A 22308-nucleotide genomic window follows, 5' to 3' on the forward strand; every position below is an offset into this window, starting at 1 on the left:
CTCAATGCGGTGGCTTCTCTTGTTACGGAGCATGGGCTCTAGGCGCGCGGGCTTCAGTAGTTGTGGCATGCGGGCTTAGTTGCTCCGCGGCATGTGGGATCTTCCCGGACCAGGGCTCGAACCCGTGTCCCCTGCACTGGCAGGTGGATTCTTAACCACTGCGCCACCAGGGAAGTCCCTGTTTCCACCTTTTGGCTTTTGTGAATGCTGCTATGAACATGGGTGTATAAATACTTCTTGGAGACCCTGCTATCAATTCTTTTGGATATATACCCAGAAGTAGAATTACTAGACCATATGGTAATTCTGTTTAATTTTTTGAGGAATCGCCATATTGTTTTCCATAGTGGCTGCACCATTTTACATTCCTACCAACAACGTATAAGGCTTTCAATTTCTCCACATCCTCTCCAATACACGTTGCAAAACCGAAAGCCCGAAAACATTAAGTGATGACAGAAATAATGATCATGTCATCAGCAGGCAAATGACAAGCTCGCCCCCTAGTGTCAAGTAAGGAAGATGACAGAAAAAGCAAACATTCTTAAAAGGCACAACCACCACAAAGAACATAATCTCTACCTTACCAAGAATCTGGAGCGAACACTAATAACACAAACTACTAATCAATCAAAATAGTTTATTCACAGGGACAGTTAAAAAGGTTCAGTTCTGAGGGACAAAACGTATCACCAACCCTTGCATACAAATCCCTAGCTGAAGTTACCTTATTAGCTGTGCCAGATGAGTAGCCTGGGGATGTTAATTTTTAACGTGTGAATGTCTCCACTAAAGGAAGGCTTATGTTGTATCCTCTTTAGCAACCCTGAAGCATAACAGCCTTTAACTTTTACGTCATACGTAACTCCCAATCTATGAATTTGTTGAAAGATCTGACTCTAAAGGCAAAAAGGAAGCCCACACCCAATGATTAAGTCAGAGGGTGGCAGTCATGACTATTTAACTGTTCTTAGCTCCTTAAACCCGCTATTATGTAAATCAAGATACTTTCTGATTTTTTAAGCCCTCCCAACTAAAATAATGGTGATAATGATGATGATGTCTGATTCTTTCAGGCCCTGTGGCTGCTAATTTTTCCAACTCCCTGCTCTGTCTCTCCTGCCCACCCCTCCAATCTCTATGGCTCACTGGTTTGCTGTTTTTCACAGAGCTGCAAGAGTTTGAGAACCAAGATCCCATAAATGTGGATCACACCAGATAAAGGAATACTGATTGAAATACACATTTCAGACTACATCCCAGTAGGTGACACTCTGGGGCAATGGGTCTATACAATCAGAGTTACTGATATTAAATCCCAAGTCCTTCTGCTCCAGCAGGTCGACCTCCAAGGGCTGCATCAGAAATAGGAGGTGCCAGCCTCAAGCTGACTGTTGCCTAGGAGGGTGGGCCACACTACCCAAACGTTAAAGGCTGGACATTTTTCTGCTGTTCTTTGTGCAGCTGCCGGGCCCGATTTTTTAGCTCTTCAGCCTTAGCTTCGTCCTTATCGACACCATCCCCCAGCTTGTACATGCGGCTGGCATTGGCACAGGCCCAGACATGGCCTAGGTCACAGGCTTTCATTGAGTATTTGCATGCCAGGCCCATGTCCTTGGGAAAGCCAGGGGCACCCTGCAGGAACATGGTACTGAGGTTGAAGCAGCTAGATGCATAGCTGCCATCACAGGCCCTTGTGTAGTAGTCTCTGGCCCTCTCCAGATCGGGCTGGCCATCCTCATTGACCTGTCCATCATGTGCCAGGAGACCAACGTTGTGGCATGCCTCCAAGGACTTCTTTCCAGGCTTCTCACATGCCATCAGAAAGCAGCTGGAGGCAGCTTTCAGATCCTGGGTTAGTCCACCTGGGAGGGAGGAAAAAAAAGTCAACCTAAGCCAGGGCAGAACCTGAATGTCTCAGGCCAAAGTCAGGGAGCAATTCCTGAATAAAGTTTATATAGTTTGAGCTAAGGCAGCATGAAAAGAAGATGGCCTGGTATACTGCACACTTTCCAGCTTTTTTAGCCATGGAATCTTCTGTTCAAATGGTATCTTATAAGGAAGCTTAAACAGGTAAAAAGGGTGAAATGATAATATCTACCTCTGAGGGTAACAGCAAGATCACAGCATCTTATAAGCACTTCATTAAACATTTAATTTTAATATATACTGAATGTGTATTATTTGCCAATTAATATGCTGGGTTCTAAGGAACAGATACTGTCCCTGCCTTTGTGAATCTTGTGGTCTAATGAGACAGACATTAAACAAGCACACAAGTAAATGTATGATTATAAGTGTGACAAGCATATGGAGAAAAAGTACAGAATGCTATGAGAATGTATCAGGGCTCTGAACTAGGAGGGAGGGTCAAGGAAAGCTTCCCCAGGGGCTTCCCTGGTGGTGCAGTGGCTAAGAATCCTCCTGCCAATGCAGGGGACACGGGTTTGAGCCCTGGTCTGGGAAGATCCCACATGCCTCGGAGCAACTAAGCCCATGCGCCACAACTACTGAGCCTGCGCTCTGGAGCCTGCGAGCCACAACTACTGAGCCCGTGAGCCACAACTACTGAAGCCCGAGCACCTAGAGCCCGTGCTCCACAACAAGAGAAGCCACCACAGGGAGCAGCCCCCACACAGCAACGAAGAGTAGCCCCCGCTCGCCGCAGTTAGAGAAAGCCCACGCAGAGCAACGAAGACCCAACGCAGCCAAAAACAAAATTAAATTTAAAAAAAGGAAAGCTTGGTGTCAGTCTATTTATCTCTTGTAAAAATAAAATACAGTGTGTGTGTGTGAAAAATAAAATAAATAAAAAAATAAAAATAAATAAAAAAATAAAAAAAATAAAAAAAATAAAAAAAAAAAAAAAGGAAAGCTTCCCCAAAGAAGGGACATTTGAGCTGTGATGTAATAGAAAAAAGAAGGAAAATAAAATAAAATATGGAGTGGAAAAAAAAAAGAAAAAGGCAAAGAAAATTGTTCCAGGCAGCAGGAATAGGATACAAAGAGAAAAGGAGCCCATGTGGCTAGAACCCAGAAATCACTACGGAAGGGAGGCTGGAGAGGCAGGCAGGGGCCAGATCATGGAGTGTCTGATGGGTCTCCTTAAGGACCTTGCACTTAATCCTAGGAGCAATGGGAAACTGCTAATGGATCACTTTAAGGAGAGGTGGTGACAGGGTTCACTTTTTTCTTTGTTTTTTGTTTTGTTTGTTTTGTTTTTTAATGGAACATTTCAAATCTCCATTCTAAAAAAGAGAAACATTTTAAGTAACTCAACATTTAGTTTTTAAAATCACTCCAAACATACCACCTAGAAATAACCATCATTATCATTAAGAGGACACTATTCCAGTCATCTTTATAGCATGTGTTCGAGTTAAATGTCGGCTGGCTGAATGGACAGCTAGACAGAAGTACAGTTGACCCTTGAATGATATGGGGGTTAGGGGCACCCACTCTCCACACAGCCAAAAATCCAAGAATAACTTAGAGTCAGCCCTCCCTAAATGTGGCTCCTCCACATCAGCAGACTCAACCAACAGAGGACTGTGTAGTACTACTGTAGTATTAATTATTGAAAAAAAATCTACCTGTAAGTGGACCTGCATAGTTCAAACCCGTGTTGTTCAAGGATCAGGTGTAATTTGAAAAACTGGATTACACATGCTACTTGTAAATAAAAAATTTAACTTTGATTTTACTTGCATTTATCGTTAAGACAACCAAACTGAAGTGAAGCTGAAGAAACTGCTAACTTCAAATGAATATTTCAACAGAGAAATTTCCTAAATGAGCCCCTAGAGTTATAGATTATTAAAAGGTTAGCATCACTGTTTTGTTTTGTTTTGTTTTTTAACCAAATTTCAGACAGTATTGACTCATGAGGATGTTGTCACCTCACACTTCTCCCTACCTCTCTTGCCCTGCCTTCTATTTTTTGTTAGATATGTTATTTCAACTTCGGGAGACACAGAGCACAGTGGTTACCAAAGCCTGGGCTCTGTAGCCAGAAAACCTAGGCGCCAGTCCTGGCTCCATTACTTGCTGGCAGTGTGACCTTAGACAAGCTACCTAAACTCTACAAAGCCTCAGTTTTCCTCATCTGTAAAATAAGGACAACAGTATCTACTTCATATTCTGGAAGCTTAAATGTGTCATTACAAAGAGCCTAGTACATAATAAGTGCTCAGTAAATGCTGTAGTATTTTTATGCCATAAAGGTTTATATTATTTACATTCTATTCAGTAACCCTAATTAGCCCAACATTCATTCTAAATGGGATTCTGCTCATCACCAGTCTTTTCATCAGAGCTCCTCCATTCCTGAATTATTTCTCTTGATTCACCTACTTACTGGTTATCAGATAGTTTTTTCTAGAAAAGCATATAGATTCTACAGCCTCTGAGTTCTTTCAGTTTTGAGAATGCATTCTTGCCACCTTTCTATTTAAACAGTATATAATTAGGTCTTGCTTTTATATCCAGCCTGATAAATCTATGCCTTTTACTGGAGTGTTTACTTAGATTTAATGCAATTCTTGATATAGCTGAGTTTAAGTCTACAACCTTATTTGTTTCCCATTTGTCCCAAATGTTTTTTGTTCCTTTTTTCCCTTTCTTACAATTCTTTTGAATTGTATATTTCTAATAGTCCATTTCATTCTCATCATTGGCTTTTTAGTAATACTTCTTTTATCAGTGGTTTACCTAGTGAAAATACTATATATACTTAATCACAATCTACCAAGAATTAATATTAAGCACTTCACATATAATGTAAGAACCTTACAATAGTACACTTTCATTTACCACATTTCTATCCTTTGTACTACTGCTGTCATGTTTTACTTCTAAATATATTATTTATTTGTTTGACTTCTATATAGTGTAAGCCCCATAACATATAACTAATATTTTTGCTTCAGTTTTTTAAAGACATTAAGAAATGAGGAAAAAATTCTTACATTTACATGTATATTCCAGTGTGCTTTCTTCTTTTGTATGGATCCTAGTGTCCACCTTTTTATCATTTTCCTTCTACCCAAACTTTTAACTTTTCTTGTAGTGTAGGTCTGCCAGCAACTCATTCACTCAGCTTTTATCTGAAAATGAATTTATTTCATTTCATTTATTTATTTATCTTTTTGGCTGTGCCACACAGATTGTGGGATTTAGTTCCCTGACCGGGGATTGAACCTGGGCCCTCGGCAGTGAAAGCATGGAGTCCTAACCCTTGGACCGCCAGGGAATTCCCCATCTTCATTTAAAAAAATATTTTCAATAAAGTAGAATTCAAGTTTGACAGTTTTTTTCTTTCAGCATTTAAAAGATGTTGTTCTTTTGTCTTCTGGCTTAATTACTTCTGATGAGAAGTCAGTGATTATTCTCACCAATGTTCCCCACAATGTGTTTTTTTCTCTGACTGCTTTTAAGATTTTCTCTTTACCTTTGGCTTTCAGCAAATGGTAATAATGTGTCTAGGTATGATTTCATTGGTTACCCTGTTTGGATCCACTAAGCTTCATGGATCTGTGGAGTGATATTTTTCATCAGATTTGGAAATTTTATACTGTTATTTCTTCAAATACATTTTTCTGCCCCAACCTCTTCTCTTTCTGGACTCCAATACATGTTATGTTAGATTAAGGGATAGTGAACCCCACAGGTTGAGGCTCTGTGTTGTTGTTGTTTTTCTTTTTCTCTCTCAGTGCTTCAGTTTACATAACATCTTCAATCCTGTCTTCAAGTTCACTGATCTTTCAGATTCACTGATTATTTCCTTCTGATGTGTCCAATTTGCTATTAAGCCTGTCCAGTGAATTTTTCATTTCAAATAGTACGTTTTTCAATTGCAGGATTTCATTTGGCTCTTTTTAATAGTTTCAATTTCTGTGATGAGATCTCCCATCTGTTCATTCATTGTGTCCATCTTTTATTTAAACCCTTCAATAAATTTATTTTCCTTGTTTAAAAATATTTGACTGCTAATTCCAACATCCCTGTCACATCTGGGTCTGTTTCTATTGACTGCTTTTTTTCTGTTTAGCAATTTCTTACTTTATGCTGGACATTGTAGATGCTACTTTGTTCACTCTGGTTTTGTTGTATTCATTTAAAGACTGTTATACTCTGGTTTCTCTTCAGATCACGTAAATCTTTCACCTTTTACTAAAGACTGTTGAGTTTTGTTCTCACAAGTAACTAATTCACTGGTGAATCAGCCTGATCCTTTTTTTGAGGCTTGTTTCTAAGTTTTGGAACCTTTCTGCAGTCTGTATTCAATGAGGTCTCTCCACCCTGGCTGGTGGAATTCAAACAACTCCCAACACTGTGAAACCTCTGGAGTCTCTTTTCAGTTCACACCTCCCCAGTAGCTTTTCACTGCAAGGTCTCTCAGAGTCTCCTCCTATGCATGTGCAGCTTAACACTGAGCCAAAGACTTAAGAGCACCCCTATGTGGCTATCTGGAGCTCCTTCTCTATGTAGCTCCTTCTTCTCTGGTATCCTGTCCTGCAAACTCTGGCAGCCTCAGTGGCCAGAAACTCTGACCTCTGCCTCATCAGTTCAGCAAGACTATCATACTCTACTTGGCTTCCACCTCTTTGTGCCTAGTCTGAAAAGTACCTCCAGGCAAAAAGCCAAAGCAATCATTCATGGGGCTCATCCTGCGTGTTTCCCTTTTCTCAGGAATCACTGTACTGCACTGCCTATTTTCCAATGTCTGAAAATAGTTGCTTCATATATTTTATTGAATCCATGGTTTATATCCTTAAAAGTTCATTTTAGTTGCCTTATGGAAAGAAGATTAGATACCTGCATTAATGAAGCAGGAGAGGAAGGTGGCTTGGATAAATATGGTAGCAGGAAAGGGAGAGACAGGACAGATTTGAAACATATTTTAGAGCTAAACTGGCCACAAGCTACTAGGCAGGGAGAGATACCACTGGCTAAACTGGAAGACAACAGGGGTGCAATATTTGGGAGAAAAAGAAAACAATTAAGAATTCTATATTGGATTTGTTAAGTTTGCGATGCCTGTAAGAACTCCAAGTCAAATTTTCCAGTAAACAGTCAACTATATGCAGTCTGGAGTGGTTTTGCCTAGAGATAAAGGTTTGTTTGCAATTATCATCACTAACTTATCATTCATCGCCACATCCTAGAGACCACCACTATTAACTTTTGGTGTATTTCCTCCTACTACCTTTTCAATGTAGTTTGGTCTTGTTTTTACATGTTGTAATCATGTGTTCTTCACTCCCCATTAGAAACCCATCTTCATATGTTTTATTAAGAATATTTCATCAAAGAGATATATCAGAGTTACTTTCCACTTCCTTTCATAAGACATTTAAATGGCTTCACAAAAATAGTTCAAAGCTGATTTCACTGATGAAAACACCTGGGCAAAATATTCCTTGGGTCACTCTAAGTGTCCAATCCAAGGTAACTTCTGCAGCAACCAACATAAACCAGACCTGTTCACACTGATAGAATGTTTTGCAATTTAACAAAGCAGTCACATGTGAGTTCATTTGATGCTCAGAAAAATCCTATGAATAAGGTGTGAGCTGACCTTATTACTCCAATTTTGTCATTGAGGTATTTGTAGCTCAGGGAAGGAAAATGCCTTGCCTGATACCACACTGTCAATTAGCGCTCAGGATGAAAAGTGACCTCCCACTCTTCCCCACTGCCCCAAGCTATCCTTGATAAAAGGAGAGTTATTAACCAGTCTTTGTCAAGAAAGGACACTGGGTGTGTTTTCAGAACAGAGGGCAAATTCTCAGGCTCAGAACTAGGCAGGGGGGTCAACAGTATTGGTTTTTAGGCATGGCAGGGCCCAAGGTCTCCTAACCAACAATCCAAAAGAGTCTGAGGAGCAAAGATCAGCTAATGGGATCTCCTGTGACGACACCTGACCTCGAGGAAATTATTTAACAATGTCAGCTTAACAGAGGATCAAGTATTATTCTCTAAACACTCTGTGTTCTTTCACCTGCTTATCTGCTCTCTATTCTGAAGAGAAGACATAACTCTATTCTACCTCCAGCAAATAAAATCTGCTCTGTCCTTTAAGAACCAGTTTCAATGCCTCCTCCTCTCAGCACCCCCTGATGATGACATGCTCCCAGAACTGAACCCCCAAAGTACTTTACATGTCTCTCTATAAAGACACTTATCAAGCTCTCCCAGGTTAACAGGTATTAGTATAAATACTTCTTCCCTGGGGAGGGGGTGAAAAAAAAAAAGATTTCTTCCCCACACTGGTCCATCTTTGCTTCACTGTACAGAGTAAATACTAAAACTTTGCTCAACAAAGGAGCACTTAAGAAAAAAAAAAGTCTCAGTGCACAATCATTAATCATATAAGTTTGTCAAAGAGAAGGGAAAATAATTTCACAACCTCCACAATCTCTCTTGTTCTCCTTAATTCAATAAGGAACTCAAAGTCCCTGTGGAAAATGTAGTAAAATATGATATAAAGACAAAAGGAACCCAAAACTTTACCAAGACACAAATTCAGAGACTAAACAGCTAGGAACATTTTTATTTTTGCACAGTGTATTATATAGCTGAGTTCACATCATATGTAATTTTGTGTTCAGCTTTCTTCACTGAACATTATATCATAAACCTTTCCTGATGTCAACAAAAATTATTTTAAAACATTATTTTTTTCTTTTTTCACATCTTTATTGGAGTATAATTGCTTTACAATGGTGTGTTAGTTTCTGCTGTACAACAAAGTGAATCAGCTATACATATACATATATCCCCATATCCCCTCCCTCTTGAGCCTCCCTCCCACCCTCCCTATCCCACCCCTCTAGGTGGTCACAAAGCACCAAGCTGATCTCCCTGTGCTATGTGGCTGCTTCCCACTAGCTATCTATTTTACATTTGGTAGTGTACATATGTCAATGCTACTCTCTCACTTCATCCCAGCTTCCCCTTCCCCACCTCAAGTCCGTTCTCTACGTCTGCGTCTTTATTCCTGTCCTGCCACTAGGTTCATCAGTACCACTTTTTCAGATTCCATATATATGTGTTAGCATACGGTATTTGTTTTGCTCTGACTCACTTCACTCTGTATGACAGATTCTGGGTCCATCCACCTCACTACAAGTAACTCAATTTCATTCCTTTTTATGGCTGAGTAATATTCCATTGTATGTATGTGTCATATCTTCTTTATCCATTCATCCGTTGATGGACATTCTGGTTGCTTCCATGTCCTGGCTGTTGTAAACAGTGCTGCAGTGAACATCATGGTACATGTCTCTTTTTGAATTATGGTTTTCTCAGGGTATATGCCCAGTAGTGGGATTGCTGGGTCGTACAGTAGTTCTATTTTTAGTTTTTTAAGGAACCTCCATACTGTTCTCCATAGTGGCTGTATCAATTTACATTCCCACCAACAGTGCAAGAGGGTTCCCTTTTCTCCACACCCTCTCCAGCATTTATTGTTTGTAGATTTTTTGATGATGGCCATTCTGACCGGTGTGAGGTGATACCTCATTGTGGTTTTGATTTGCATTTCTCTAATGATTAGTGATGTTGAGCATCGTTTCATGTATTTGTTGGCAATCTGTATATCTTCTTTGGAGAAATGTCTATTTAGGCCTTCTGCCCATTTTTGGATTGGGTTGTTTGTTTTTTTGATATTGAGCTGCATGAGCTGCTTGTATATTTTGGAGATTAATCCTTTGTCGGTCGTTTTGTTTGCAAATATTTTCTCCCATTCTGAGGGTTGTCTTTTCATCTTGTTTATGGTTTCCTTTGCTGTGCAAAAGCTTTTAACTTTCATTAGGTCCTATTTGTTTATTTTTGCTTTTATTTCCCTTACTTTAGGAGGTGGGGCAAAAAGGATCTCGTTGTGATTTATGTCAGTAGAGTGTTCTGCTTATGTAGAAACATTATTTTTTTATTATTTTTTTTAAAATAAATTTATTTATTTGTTTATTTATTTTTGGCTGCATTGGGTCTTCATTGCTGAGCACGGGCTTTCTCTAGTTGCGGCGAGCAGGGGCTACTCTTTGTTCCGGTGCGTGGGCTTCTCACTGCAGTGGTTTCTCTTGTTGCGGAGCACAGGCTCTAGGCGTGCGAGTTCAGTAGTTGTGGCACGTGGGCTCAGTAGTTGTGGCTCGCAGGCTCTAGAGCACAGGCTTAGTAGTTGTGGTGCACAGGCTTAGTTGCTCCGTGGCATGTGGGATCTTCCCAGACCAGGGCTCGAACCTGTGTCCTCTGCATTGGCAGGCAGATTCTTAACCACTGCGCCACGATGGAAGTCCCAAAACATTATTTTTTAATGGGCTAAATAACATTCCAGCTGCTGGAAGTAAATTATTTATTTAACTAAACTGCTACTGTTGGCACATAGATTTTTTTAAAAAAATAACTAATATAATGCAGTTATATATTACTTATAAATTATAAATTAATGAAAATAAAATTCTGCCAGATAGATAATGCTGGGGTGAGAATCTTTGCATATAATCTTTATTTGCACTTCCAGTTATTTCCTTAGGAAAAGATACTAGGAGAGTTACTAAGCCAAAGAAATGCTCCTCTGCTCAAGCAAGGGAACCTGATATTCCTATTAATGCTAAACTTTCTTCAACTTTGAGACTACCACAGACCCCATGTCCCATGTGAAGGCAGAAATAGCGCACACAGCTCTAGAGATTTAAAAAGACATCCTCTTCATCAAACTTTCACTGAACATCCTTCTAACCAGGCTTCACTGGGTACTGGGAACAAGGGATCATCCTCAAGAAGCTCATGCTCTAGTGAGCAAAAACAGAGTTCCCTGTCTAAAGTCATATTCCCTATTTGTGGTGGTTTTAAAATATACCCATAAATTCTTTTTCTTTTTAATTTATTTAATTCATTTATTTAAATAAATTTATTTTTGGCTGCGTTGGGTCTTCGTTGCTGTGCGCGGGCTTTCTCTAGTTGTGGCGGCGAGCAGGGGCTACTCTTCATTGTGGTGTGCAGGCCTCTCATTGCGGTGGCTTCTCTTGTTGCGGAACACGGGATTTAGGCGTGTGGGCTTCAGTAGTTGCGGCACGCAGGTTCAGTAGTTGTGGCATGCAGGTTCAGTAGTTGTAGTTCGTGGGCTCTAGAGCACAGGCTCAGTAGTTGTGGTGCAAGGCTTAGTTGCTCCACGGCACGTGGGATCTTCCTGGACCAGGGCTCGAACCCGTGTCCCCTGCATTGGCAGGCAGATTCTTAACCACTGTGCCACCAGGGAAGTCCCAACCCATAAATTCTTGATATTCCTTCCTTCAACAGGTGGAATTTAAGTTTTCTCCAATTAGTGTAAGCTAAACTTACTGACTCATTTCTAATAAACAGAGTGGGGTAGAAATGAAAAGTATGTGACTTCCAAGGGTATAGTATAAAAGACACTGTGGATTCCATCTTGCTCCCTCTTTGGATCACTCACTCTGGAGGAAGCCAGATGCCATGTCACCAGGACATACAAGTAGCCCATGAAGAGATCCATGTGACAAGGAACTGAGGTCTCCTGACAACAGCTGGCAAGGAACAGAAGCTTTCACCAACAGCCATGTGAGTGAGCCAGCTTAGGATTGGAAACTCTGGTTCCAGTCTAACCTTCAAAGGACTACAGCCCTGGCTCCCTGGCTAATGTCTTGACTGCAACCTCACTGAGAGACCCTGAGGCACACAGCTCAGCCACTCCCAAATTCCTGACCCACAGAAACTATGTGAAATGATAGGTTTGTTGGGATAATTTGTTATTTAGCAATAGATAACTTAAACACTACTGAATACCAACTGCAATTAGGTCATGAGGAGAAAAGCAGATGGAAAGGAATTAATTATTGGTCCCTTCCTCTGTGCCAGGCACATGCTGATGCCTTTACCTACATTACCTTATTTAATCCTGACAACAACCCTATGAAGCAAGTACTATTTTTTTTCTCCATTTTACAGGTGATATAACTGATGCACAGAGTTAACATGACCGGCTCAAGGTCCCACTACTTGCAAACAGCATTCCTTAAGGTCTGCCTGACTTGAAAGGCTGTGCTCGTCCCTCCATCACTTTGCTAAACTCTTGACCCCAAATTTTCCTACAACATGCTTCCCCAATGCCTGTGAGGACCCTTCTGTAAAGAGGGCTCAGTATGAGCCTCAGGATGTGATGTCAGCACTACCATCAATGATAAGGACCAAAGAAAGCAGGCCCCTCCTTACCTTTCCCAGTCACATAATAGGCCCCCAGTTTGTAGCAGCTATCACTGTGTTTGTTCTCTTCACAGTTGAACTTCAACACCTTGGCAGCCTCATCAAAATTCTTCTGGATCCCTTCCAAATAGTCCACCAGACGATAGCAACCTGTGAGGAAAGGGCAAAAGCTGCTGTTCAAGTCTGGGGCAGTGGGGAGGGTCCAGGTGTGGCAGGCCAGATGTGCCTTTTATTTAGGACCAGCCTCTCTCCTCCTGAGGTGTGGCAAGGTGAACTCGCCACAAAGAATGCAGGTCGTGTTCAGCCACTCCTACAAATGGCACTGTCTGCCCTCAGCCTAGGACAGAGCAATGTACAGACTGGGGAGACCTTGGCCCCGCACTGGCTCCACCACTCACCAACCCTCTGTTCCCTGTCAGCAAGGCCCAAAGACGCACTGGCTTGCATAATGAAACTTTGCTAGCTTTAGAACTTCTCAGGAAGTTCAGCAGTAAAACACTGAGAACCAACAGGGTCCATGAGCTAGTCTTCATAGCTGCAAGAAAGGGATGCTTTGATGACTATACCTTAATCCTTGGCCAGGCTGGGTACATTAAGAAGAAAGAGTCGAAATGGCAGCTACCAAAGGAGTTGGAAATAGACTCCCTCTCCTTGGCAGTCTCTAGTCCCAGCAAGCCTCTCCTTAAACATCTCTCTCCTCTGTCCCTTTTTTTTCATCCACAATAACACCCATCTCTTGTTCATTTTCATTCAACAAATATTTGAGCATCTATCTGCATCAATGTACAAGACACTGCTTTAATTGCTGGGAATACAGTCACTTGCCTGCCTAAAAATTACATTGTAGAGGAGGAAATACAATAAATAAGTAAATAGGTTAGCAAGATGCATTCAAACCTTAATAAACAAATATGACTGAACTAAAACAGGATAAGATAGTTCGTTGTGCATGTTGGGGGAATGGTTAACATAGACTGGGCGATCAGGGAGGGCCTTATTGGGGACTTCGATGTGTAAGCTGAGATGTGAATAACATGAATGAACTAGCTATTTAAAGACAATGAAATGGGAAGGAGGCAGAAAGTCTCAGGCACAAGGAACAGTAAATAAAAAGACCCAAAAGAGGGAATAAGCTTGGCACAAATAAGGTATAATGTGGCTGGATCCAGGAAGAAAGAGGCAGGAAGTGAGGAGAAGGCAGGGACCAATCACAGGGCCTTGTAGAAGATAGGAAGAAATTGGGATTTTACTCCAAGTCAATGGCAAACCACTGGAGGGTATTAAGAAGGGAAGCAATATGATTCGATTTGCATTTTTAAAAGGTCATTCTAATATATATGTTTGTATGTGTCTGGATGAATATGGAGGAAGTTAAGTGTGAAGGGACACACTTCAACACTGATAGTAACAAAAATGTGTTACTTTGTCATTTAAAAATCTAATAAACATTTAAAATAACAAAATAAAAATTTAATTATCAGTCTGTGAGTAGAGAATAGATTTTAAGGGAGTGACGGTGCAAATGGAGAGCCAAGTTAGAAGGCTATTGCAGTAACCCAGGTGAGAAATGATGATTTTGAAGACTAATATAGAAGTAGCTATAGTAACTACAGCCTCCTCTCGGGCTCTCCTTCTAAAGTGCTGCAGCCTGCCCTTCTTATATGCCCACCCTCCCTTACTTCACTGCTCCGTACATCTCCAGAGTACAAAAACATGTATGGCTTTCCACTGCCTACAGAATAAAGTCTAAAAGCCTTTCCGTAGCATTCAAGGTCTGACACACTCCATAAACAAGACAAAAAGACAACCCTCAGAATGGGAGAAAATATTTGCAAACAAAACAACCGACAAAGGATTAATCTCCAAAATTTACAAGCAGCTCATGCAGCTCAATATCAAAAAACCAAACAACCCAATCCAAAAATGGGCAGAAGATCTAAACAGACATTTCTCCAAAGAAGATACACAGATTGCCAACAAACACATGAAAGAATGCTCAACATCACTAATTGTTAGAGAAATGCAAATCAAAACTACAATGAGGTATCACCTCACACCAGTCAGAATGGCCATCATCAAAAAATCTACAAACAATAAATGCTGGAGAGGGTGTGGAGAAAAGGGAACCCTCTTGCACTGTTGGTGGGAATGTAAATTGATACAGCCACTATGGAGAACAGTATGGAGGTTCCTTAAAAAACTAAAAATAGAACTACTGTACGACCCAGCAATCCCACTACTGGGCATATACCCTGAGAAAACCATAATTCAAAAAGAGTCATGTACCACAATGTTCATTGCAGCTCTATTTACAATAGCCAGGACATGGAAGCAACCTAAGTGTCCATGGACAGATGAATGGATAAAGAAGATGTGGCACATATATACAATGGAATATTACTCAGCCATATAAAGAAATGAAATTGAGTTATTTGTAGTGAGGTGGATGGACCTAGAGTCTGTCATACAGAGTGAAGTAAGTCAGAAAGAGAAAAACAAATACCGAATACTAACACATATATATGGAATCTAAGAAAAAAAAATGGGTTCTGAAGAATCTAGGGGCAGGACAGGAATAAAGACACAGATGTAGAGAATGGACTTGAGGACACGGGGAGGGGGAAGGGTGAGCTGGGACGAAGTAAGAGACTGGCATGGACTTATATACATTACCAAATGTAAAACAGATAGCTAGTGGGAAGCAGCCGCATAGCACAGGGAGATCAGCTGGGTGCTTTGTGACCACCTAGAGGGGTGGGATAGGGAGGGTGGGAGGGAGACGCAAGAGGGAGGAGATATGGGGATATATGTATATGTACAGCTGATTCACTTTGTTATAAAGCAGAAACTAACACACCATTGTAAAGCAATTATACTCCAATAAAGATGTTAAAAAAAAAAAAAAGGTCTGACACACTGTGGCCCAGGGTCCCCGTCAATCTTATTTCTGACTACATTCTGACTTCAACCTTCCAAAAGAGCATTTTCTTCTCTTCCTCTGCTCCATTTTATCAACAGTACTTGCCTATCCCTCCTGACCTCTTCCAGAAGTCTTCCCCAACCATTCTGCTCTTCAGTGACTCCAACTCCTGTGAAATCTCCCTACACTCAGGACATAGACCAGCCCTCAAAGAACAACCCTGGGTTCTTTTTAAGCCATCATACACTGCAGAGCAACTCTGTAGTTGGTCAGCTTCAAGCTAGACTGCAAGCTATTTGAAGGTAGGGCCAGTGCCATTTTTTCCCCCCTTTATAAAAATGAAGTAAGAAGAAGAAAACCACCCAAAGATACTGACTGCTCTGCGTGGCCCCTTCTGGACATCACCATCCACCCACACACTGAAGTCAACTCAATGTTCCCAGAACACACGGGGCACATTCACGCCTCAGAGCCTTTTCACTAGCTGTTACCTCTGCCTGGCATGATTCTCCCTTACCTTCTTCAACACTGTTCAAATGCCACTCTCCCAATGATTCTCCCTGACCACTCAATTTAAAATTGCCCTCCTGAACTCCTGATGCCTCTCAGTCAGTTCTTTTTCCCACTGCACTTACTACCTTCTAACACACTATCTCATTTATTTTCTTATGTTTATTGTCCAATACCCCCCACTAGAACATAAGCTCCACGAGGACAGGACGTTTTATCAGTTGACTGATGTAGCCCCAGTCCCTCTACTCCAAACGCCCGCGCGCTTCTCTTCCTTCCAGCCCGGCCTCCAGGCTCGGTGCCGCCGGCAGAGTAAGCCCCGGCTGCGAGCCCCGCAAGTCACGTGGAACCCATCCCGCCCCTCCCCAACACACAAAGAGCCGTCCGCGTCCTACAGACCCCGCGTCTCCGGCCCGCGGCCCCTTCCAGATCCTCTCAGAGGTCGCTCGCGTGACCCGTCCAGCCCCCCGTCCCTGCGCACCGAGCCCTCACGTGTCCTTAAGGCCGTGCAGGCGGCGCTCACCGTCCGGGTCCTTCTCGCGGTAGCACTGGTAGTTGCACTCCACCTCCATGTTCTCCAGAAAGGACTTCACCTGCTCCTCGTCTTGGAAGTCCACCACGCCCGCCATGGCTCTTACTCGCCCAGCCAAAATCACCCAGCCAGTCTGCTCATGGCCACGCCGCCCGCCCGCCCCACGGTCACGTGAGCCGGCGGAGGGGCGGGGCCTGGGAGGGGCGTGCCGCCGAGGTCCGCGGTCACCCGGGCGTCCGGAAGGCAACGTGCCCGGAGCCTAGGCTCTCCTTTGTCCTCATGCTGTTAGTCTTTGGCTGTCCCATCTTTCCCTCTGGTCAGCCCACTCCTGAAAGTGGTAGCAGTCTTTCTGCAGCACTTTGTGCCAGCCTTGTGGTCTTAATGCTTCTCTGCCTGCAGTCATTTATTCCATTCATTCGTTAATTCGGTGTTCCCTAAGCGCCTCTGTGTGCGTCACGAAGTGCTTGGCTTTAGTAATACAACAGCTAGGAAGTATGGTCCCTGCCTTTAAAGAGCTTGCAGTGTAGTAGGAAAGTATTTGTTTATTCATTCAGCAAGTATTTTGAGCACCTACTATGTGCCAGGTGTAGCTAGACAAACCAGTGTTCATAAGTCTGTACAAGTGCAATGAAAAATCTGGTTCATCTCTGCTTTCCTAAGCAGAGCTTTATACTAATACTATACTAATTCTCACGGCACTCATTGTGACCCTATGGGGTAGGAATTATTGTTATCCCCATTCTCCCAATGAGGAAACTGAGGTACAGAGAGGTTAACTTGTCCAAGGTCACACAGGAAGTGAGAGAGTTGTGCCGTAAATCTTTTTTAAATAAAAGAATGAGGTACAAGAGGAACATGTCAAAGACATAGGAAGGAGGAGAGGAACTTCAGCTGGTTTTTGCTTTTTCTCCTGCTCAGAATCATTGGTTCCATAAAGCCTAGACTGAAAGCTCTCCAAAGACAGTCAGTTCCTATTCATCTTTGAGTCCCAGCCATTCCTCCTCTAGAGCCCTCAGTGGAGCTCAGTCCATGGTTTCCCATCACCTATAGCAATGCTTCCCAAATGGCTTCATTATTAACCTATCCCTAACGGCATCAGAGAGTGGACTACTTCCAACCACGTCCTTATTGTAGAGCAGCTGACTGTACGTGGGAAATGTCTTTGAAATCCCAGTTTTATTTTAGAAGTTCATTTGTTTTTACATTCAATTCCATAATACATCCTTCGTAGCATAACACATTCCAGTTGCTATGCCACATTTACTAGTGGTTTCTCAAACCCCCGATCACCTTGGGAGGTTCCCTCAGTACACATGTCTCAGATAGAGAAGCCCTGACCTTTGATTTTGAGTTCACCTTCCTTTGGCTGGCCTCCAAAGCCCTGTACAATCTGATTCTAGCCTCATCTCCTGCCTCTCCTCCCCCATATCCCACCCAACTTTCTGTTCTTTGGATGGGTCCCAGGTTTGTGTCCCTGTTTACTATTGCTCTTGATGCGTGGACCACCCTTCTCAAATCAGAGAACTTCTCCTCTGTAATGTCTTCCCAGATGCACCAACCATACACTCCTAGAGTAGATTTAGATCCTCTGACTTCAGTGTTCCACCCCACTTGGTCTATTCTGACATAATGTAGTAGGGGATGACTGGCTTTGGAGGGCAGACAGATCTCAGTCAGAGTCTATGTCCCATGTTTACTAAATTGTGACCTTGACCCAATCACATTTGTGAGCCTGATTCCTCTTCTGTAAATGAAGATCCCTTGTGGGCTTCCCTGGTGGTGCAGTGGTTAAGAATCCACCTGCCAATGTAGGGGTCATGGGTTTGAGCCCTGGTCGGGGAAGATCCCACATGCCGCAGAGCAACTAAGCCCTTGTGCCACAACTACTGAGCCCGCATGCCACAACTACTGAAGCCCGCGTGCCTAGAGCCCATGCTCCGCAACAAGAGAAGCCACCACAAAGAGAAGCCTGCGCACTGCAACGAAGAGTAGACCCTGCTCACCAAAATTAGAGAAAACCCACACACAGCAATGAAGACCCAATGCAGCCAAAAATAAATTAAATAAATTAAAAAAAAAAAAGAAGATCCCTTGTATGGCTGTCAGTAGGACTAAAATTGCATGTATGCAGTATGCTTAGCACAGTGCCTAGCTCAGAGTCATTCCTGTTCTAGAAATGTTTCTTGTCAAGCCCCAAAAGTCATGAAAGTCTGTGTCCCAACCAGACTGTGAGCTCTATATCTGTGTGCTGGACACAGGACCAAAAATAGAGCAGAACTTGGTTGAGGGTGATGTAGATAACTAAAGTCAGGGACTGGGCCACAAATACGTAATACTTTTTCCTTAATCATATTTGCTGAGTTGAACTGCATTGAAATGAGACAGCCTAAGCAGTAGAGGGCGATAGAGAGTTGGAGAAAAGATGGAAGAGAGGCTGGGCCAATTCGGTCACATATTTTTAAATGAAATATAAGGTCATCAAAAGGACAGCTAGCTTCTTTTTTTAGGCCTGTCCTTATCTCTGTAGTTTTATTCCCCTCTATTATAAATGCTTGCATTTACTTTTAAAAATATTTATTTTAATTATTCAAGTGATACATGAATATATGTTTATTGTAAATTAATCTTATGTTTTTCACCTAATAACCCTTTTTGATAAGCATGATACAGCTTGTAGACTGTTGCAGACAAACTGAAGGTCCGAGAAGTTAAGTGATTTACCCTAAAACACACAGTGAGAGGACCAGGAGAAACCAGGCCTCTTGGAATCCTAGCAACCATCCCAGATCCTAGAGGAAAGAATTCAAGGGCATTATAGTTCTCACTTCCTGACTCCAGACTTAGATTCAACTAATAATATTAATTGGTCACTAATTATGAGTTTAGTACTTTAGATATATTATCTCATTTATTCTTCACAACATTACACTTCATTCGTTCAACAAACATTCCCTGGATGTTTAATAATGACTAGGTCTTAAGGGATGCAAAATTGAAGAATGCAAGATTTCAACAAGAACATGCAATTCTTAGAAGAGCAAAAGCACTTGTCAACAAATATATGGTGAGATGCTCCTCCTAATCATTAAAGGAAGGCAAAGTTAAAACAGTGCAATGGTTTTCATCTCAGATTAACAAAGATTGGCATCCTGTGTTTGTGGTGGTGCTGAGAAACCAGCATTGCCATACGCTGTTGGTGGGAATATAAATTGATGCCTCCTCTTTGGAGAGCAATTTGGTAATATTTATTAACATTTAAAATGTGATTATAGGACTTCCCTGGTGGTGCAGTGGTTGAGAATCCGCCTGCCAATGCAGGAGACACAGGTTTGATCCCCGGTCCTGGAAGATCCCACATGCCGTGGAGCAATTAAGCCCGTGCACCACAACTACTGAGCCCGCGAGCCACAATTACTGAAGCCTTAGCTCCCTAGAGCCTGTGCGCCGCGACTACTGAGCCTGTGTGCTGCAATTACTGAAGCCCGTGTGTCTAGAGCCTGTGTTCTGCAACAAGAGAAGCCACTGCAATGAGAAGCCTGCGCACCGCAATGAAGACCCAATGCCGCCAAAAATAAAAATAAAATGTTAAAAAAAAAATTTTTTTTTAATGTGCTTATATATTTTGGGGAGGGTGGGAGAAAATATTTGCAAGCTGTCTTTACCACAATGGACTTGTATCCAGAACATATAGAGAACACCTACAGCTCAACAATAAGAAGATAACATTTAAGAAAATGGGCAATGTATTTGAGTAGACATTTCACCAAAGAAGACATATAGATAGGTAACGAGCACGCAAAAAGACACCCAGCATGGGGAAATGCAAATAAAAATCCACAATGAGATACCACTATAAAATTACTAGAATGGCTGTAATCGACAAGACAAACAATAGCAAGTGTTCATGAGGATGCAGAAAAAACCTGGAACCCTTATATGTTTCTGGTCAGAATGTAAAATGCTGCAGTCACTTTGTATTTTTGTTTGTTTGAATTTTACTTTGTTTAAGGACACTTAAAATGAGATCTACCCTCTTAACAAATTTTTAAGTATAGAAATATATTATCGTTGACTATGTGTACAATGTACAGTGTTGTACAGCAGATTTCTAAGAGCTTGTTAATCTTGCTTAACTGAAACTTTATGTCCTTGATTAGTAACTCCCAGTTTCCTCTTCTGCCCAGCCCCTGGCAACCATCATTCCTCTCCTAGATTCTATGAATTTGACAATTTTAGGTACCTCATATAAGTGAAATCATGCAGTATTTGTCTTTCTATAACTAGTTCATTTCACTTAGCATAATGTCCTCAAAGTTCATCCATGTTGGGACTTCCCTGGTGGTCCAGTGGTTGAGAATCCGTCTTGCAATGCAGGGGGCGCTGGTTCGATTCCTGGTCAGGGAACTAAGATCCCACATACTGCAGGGCAACTAAGCCTGCGTGCTGCAGCGAAAGATCCTGCGTGCTGCAACTAAGACCTGACACAGCCAATCAGTCAATCAATAAATATTAAAAAAAAAAAGTTCATCCATGTTGTAGCATATTGCAGAATTTCCTTCTTAAGGCTGAGTAATATCCCATATATATATATATGTATATAAAAAACACTTTCTTTATCCATTCACCTGTCAATGACATTTAACTTGTTTCCACATCTTGGTTAGTGTTGTGGAACCAAACTAAAATGAGTCACTTATGTCAGGGACAAAATGGAGATGGTCAAAGCAAGCACATACGGAAAACTTAATCTAACCTTACTGGAACTTACAGCTCTTTTCAAAAATCAGCAGAGGATACCACCCAATCCTCAAACACCAAGTCTGTTCACACTATTTCTAGACTTTGTTCACCTGACTCAGCTGCCTTGATGCAAATAAGAAAGAAGACCAACTAGGCAATCAATCAGCTGAAAAAAACCAAATAACTTCCATACTTACACCATAAAAATTCCTTAATCTGTGAGCAACTCAGAACTCATTGCTCCTTGTAGCCTTGAGTTTCCTCACTTGCAGGTTGAAAGCCTTGCAATAAACTCATCTTTCTGCCTTGTTTTATTCAGTATGCAGGGTTTGATCTTTGACACTGTGAATAGTCAAAACCAAACTCTGTGAACAGTGCTGCAATGAACATGGGGAGGTGCTAATATTTCTTCAACAGGCTGATTTCAGTTCTTTTGGATAAATGCCCAGAAGTGGGAATGCTGGATCATATGATAATTCTGTGTTTAAATTTTGGGGGAATCTCTATGCTGTTTTTCATAATGGCTGCACCATTTTGCATTTCCATCAACAGTGTTCAAGGGTTCCAATTTCTCCATATCCTCGATGTCACTTGTTGTCTTTTGTTATTTTTCATAACAGCCATCCCAATAGGTGTGAGGCAATATCTCACAATACTTCATTGTGGTTCTGATTTGCATTTTCCTGATGAGTAGTGACTTCTGAGGCATCTTTTCATATATCTGTCAACCATTTGCACATCTTTGTGAGCTAGGGACCACTCAAGTCCCTAGCTCATTTTAAAATCATGTTATATGTTTTTTGCTATTGAGATGTAGGAGTTCCCCACATATCCGGGAGATTAACCCCTTATCAGATATCTGGTTTGCAAACATTCCCTCCCATTCCATAGGTTGCCTTTTCATTCTGTTGGCTGTTTCCTTTGCTGTGCAGATGCTTTTCAGTTTAATGTAGTCCCGTGTGTTTATTTTTGGTTTTGTTGCCAGTGCTTTTTGTGTCATTAAAATGTGCTTACATTTTTGACCCAGAAATTCAACTTCCAAAAATGTATCCTACAGAAATTCTTACACAAATAAATAAATAAAATTTGCTGCAGGTTTTGTTGTTGCTGCTGCCGTTATAATAGAAACAACAAATATCCAAGGATAAGGGCTTTGACTACAATGTAGACATTTTAAAAAAATGAGAAAGGTCTTTTCTACCAACCTTGAAAGATGTTCAAATATATTATTAAGTGAGAAAAAAGTTGTATAGAATAACTTAATTTTTGTTTAAAAATAATCTCTTTATATTCATAGAAAAAAAACCTGAGAGAAAATACACTGAACTGTTAATAGTTAACTTTGAGCTGGGAGAAAGGGAGGAAATAGTGTACAAGGAACTTC

At 41.5% G+C, this 22308-nt stretch overlaps 2 protein-coding genes across 2 annotated transcripts in view; one reads left to right on the forward strand and one right to left on the reverse strand.

Moving 5' to 3' along the window:
• SHISAL2A (shisa like 2A) overlaps positions 1 to 19732 on the forward strand; it is a 62137-nt gene extending 42405 nt beyond the window's left edge. Inside the window, 1 exon segment of the mRNA XM_068537536.1 lies at positions 19457 to 19732. The gene's annotated coding sequence lies outside the window, so the exon portion shown is untranslated.
• COA7 (cytochrome c oxidase assembly factor 7) lies at positions 624 to 16330 on the reverse strand. Its single transcript, XM_068539889.1, has 3 exons — positions 16176 to 16330; positions 12232 to 12372; positions 624 to 1865 (listed from the first exon to the last, which is right to left on the reverse strand). Exons 1-3 carry the CDS (start codon positions 16279 to 16281, stop codon positions 1417 to 1419), a joined length of 696 nt encoding a protein of 231 aa, XP_068395990.1. The 5' UTR covers positions 16282 to 16330; the 3' UTR covers positions 624 to 1416.
• Positions 19733 to 22308: the final 2576 nt, after the last annotated feature.

This window comes from Eschrichtius robustus, chromosome 3 (assembly GCF_028021215.1).
Source record: "Eschrichtius robustus isolate mEscRob2 chromosome 3, mEscRob2.pri, whole genome shotgun sequence".
Classification (NCBI taxonomy): Eukaryota; Metazoa; Chordata; class Mammalia; order Artiodactyla; family Eschrichtiidae; genus Eschrichtius; species Eschrichtius robustus.

Bases quoted from the DNA above. Each gene is read 5' to 3' on its own strand.
- COA7 (XM_068539889.1), bottom strand. From the start codon at position 16,281: ATGGCGGGCGTGGTGGACTTCCAAGACGAGGAGCAGGTGAAGTCCTTT. The intron at 12,373-16,175 runs GTGAGCGCCGCC...CTTTCCTCACAG, and splicing joins CCGCGAGAAGGACCCGGACG to GTTGCTATCGTCTGGTGGAC. The intron at 1,866-12,231 runs GTAAGGAGGGGC...CCTCCCTCCCAG, and splicing joins CTATTATGTGACTGGGAAAG to GTGGACTAACCCAGGATCTG.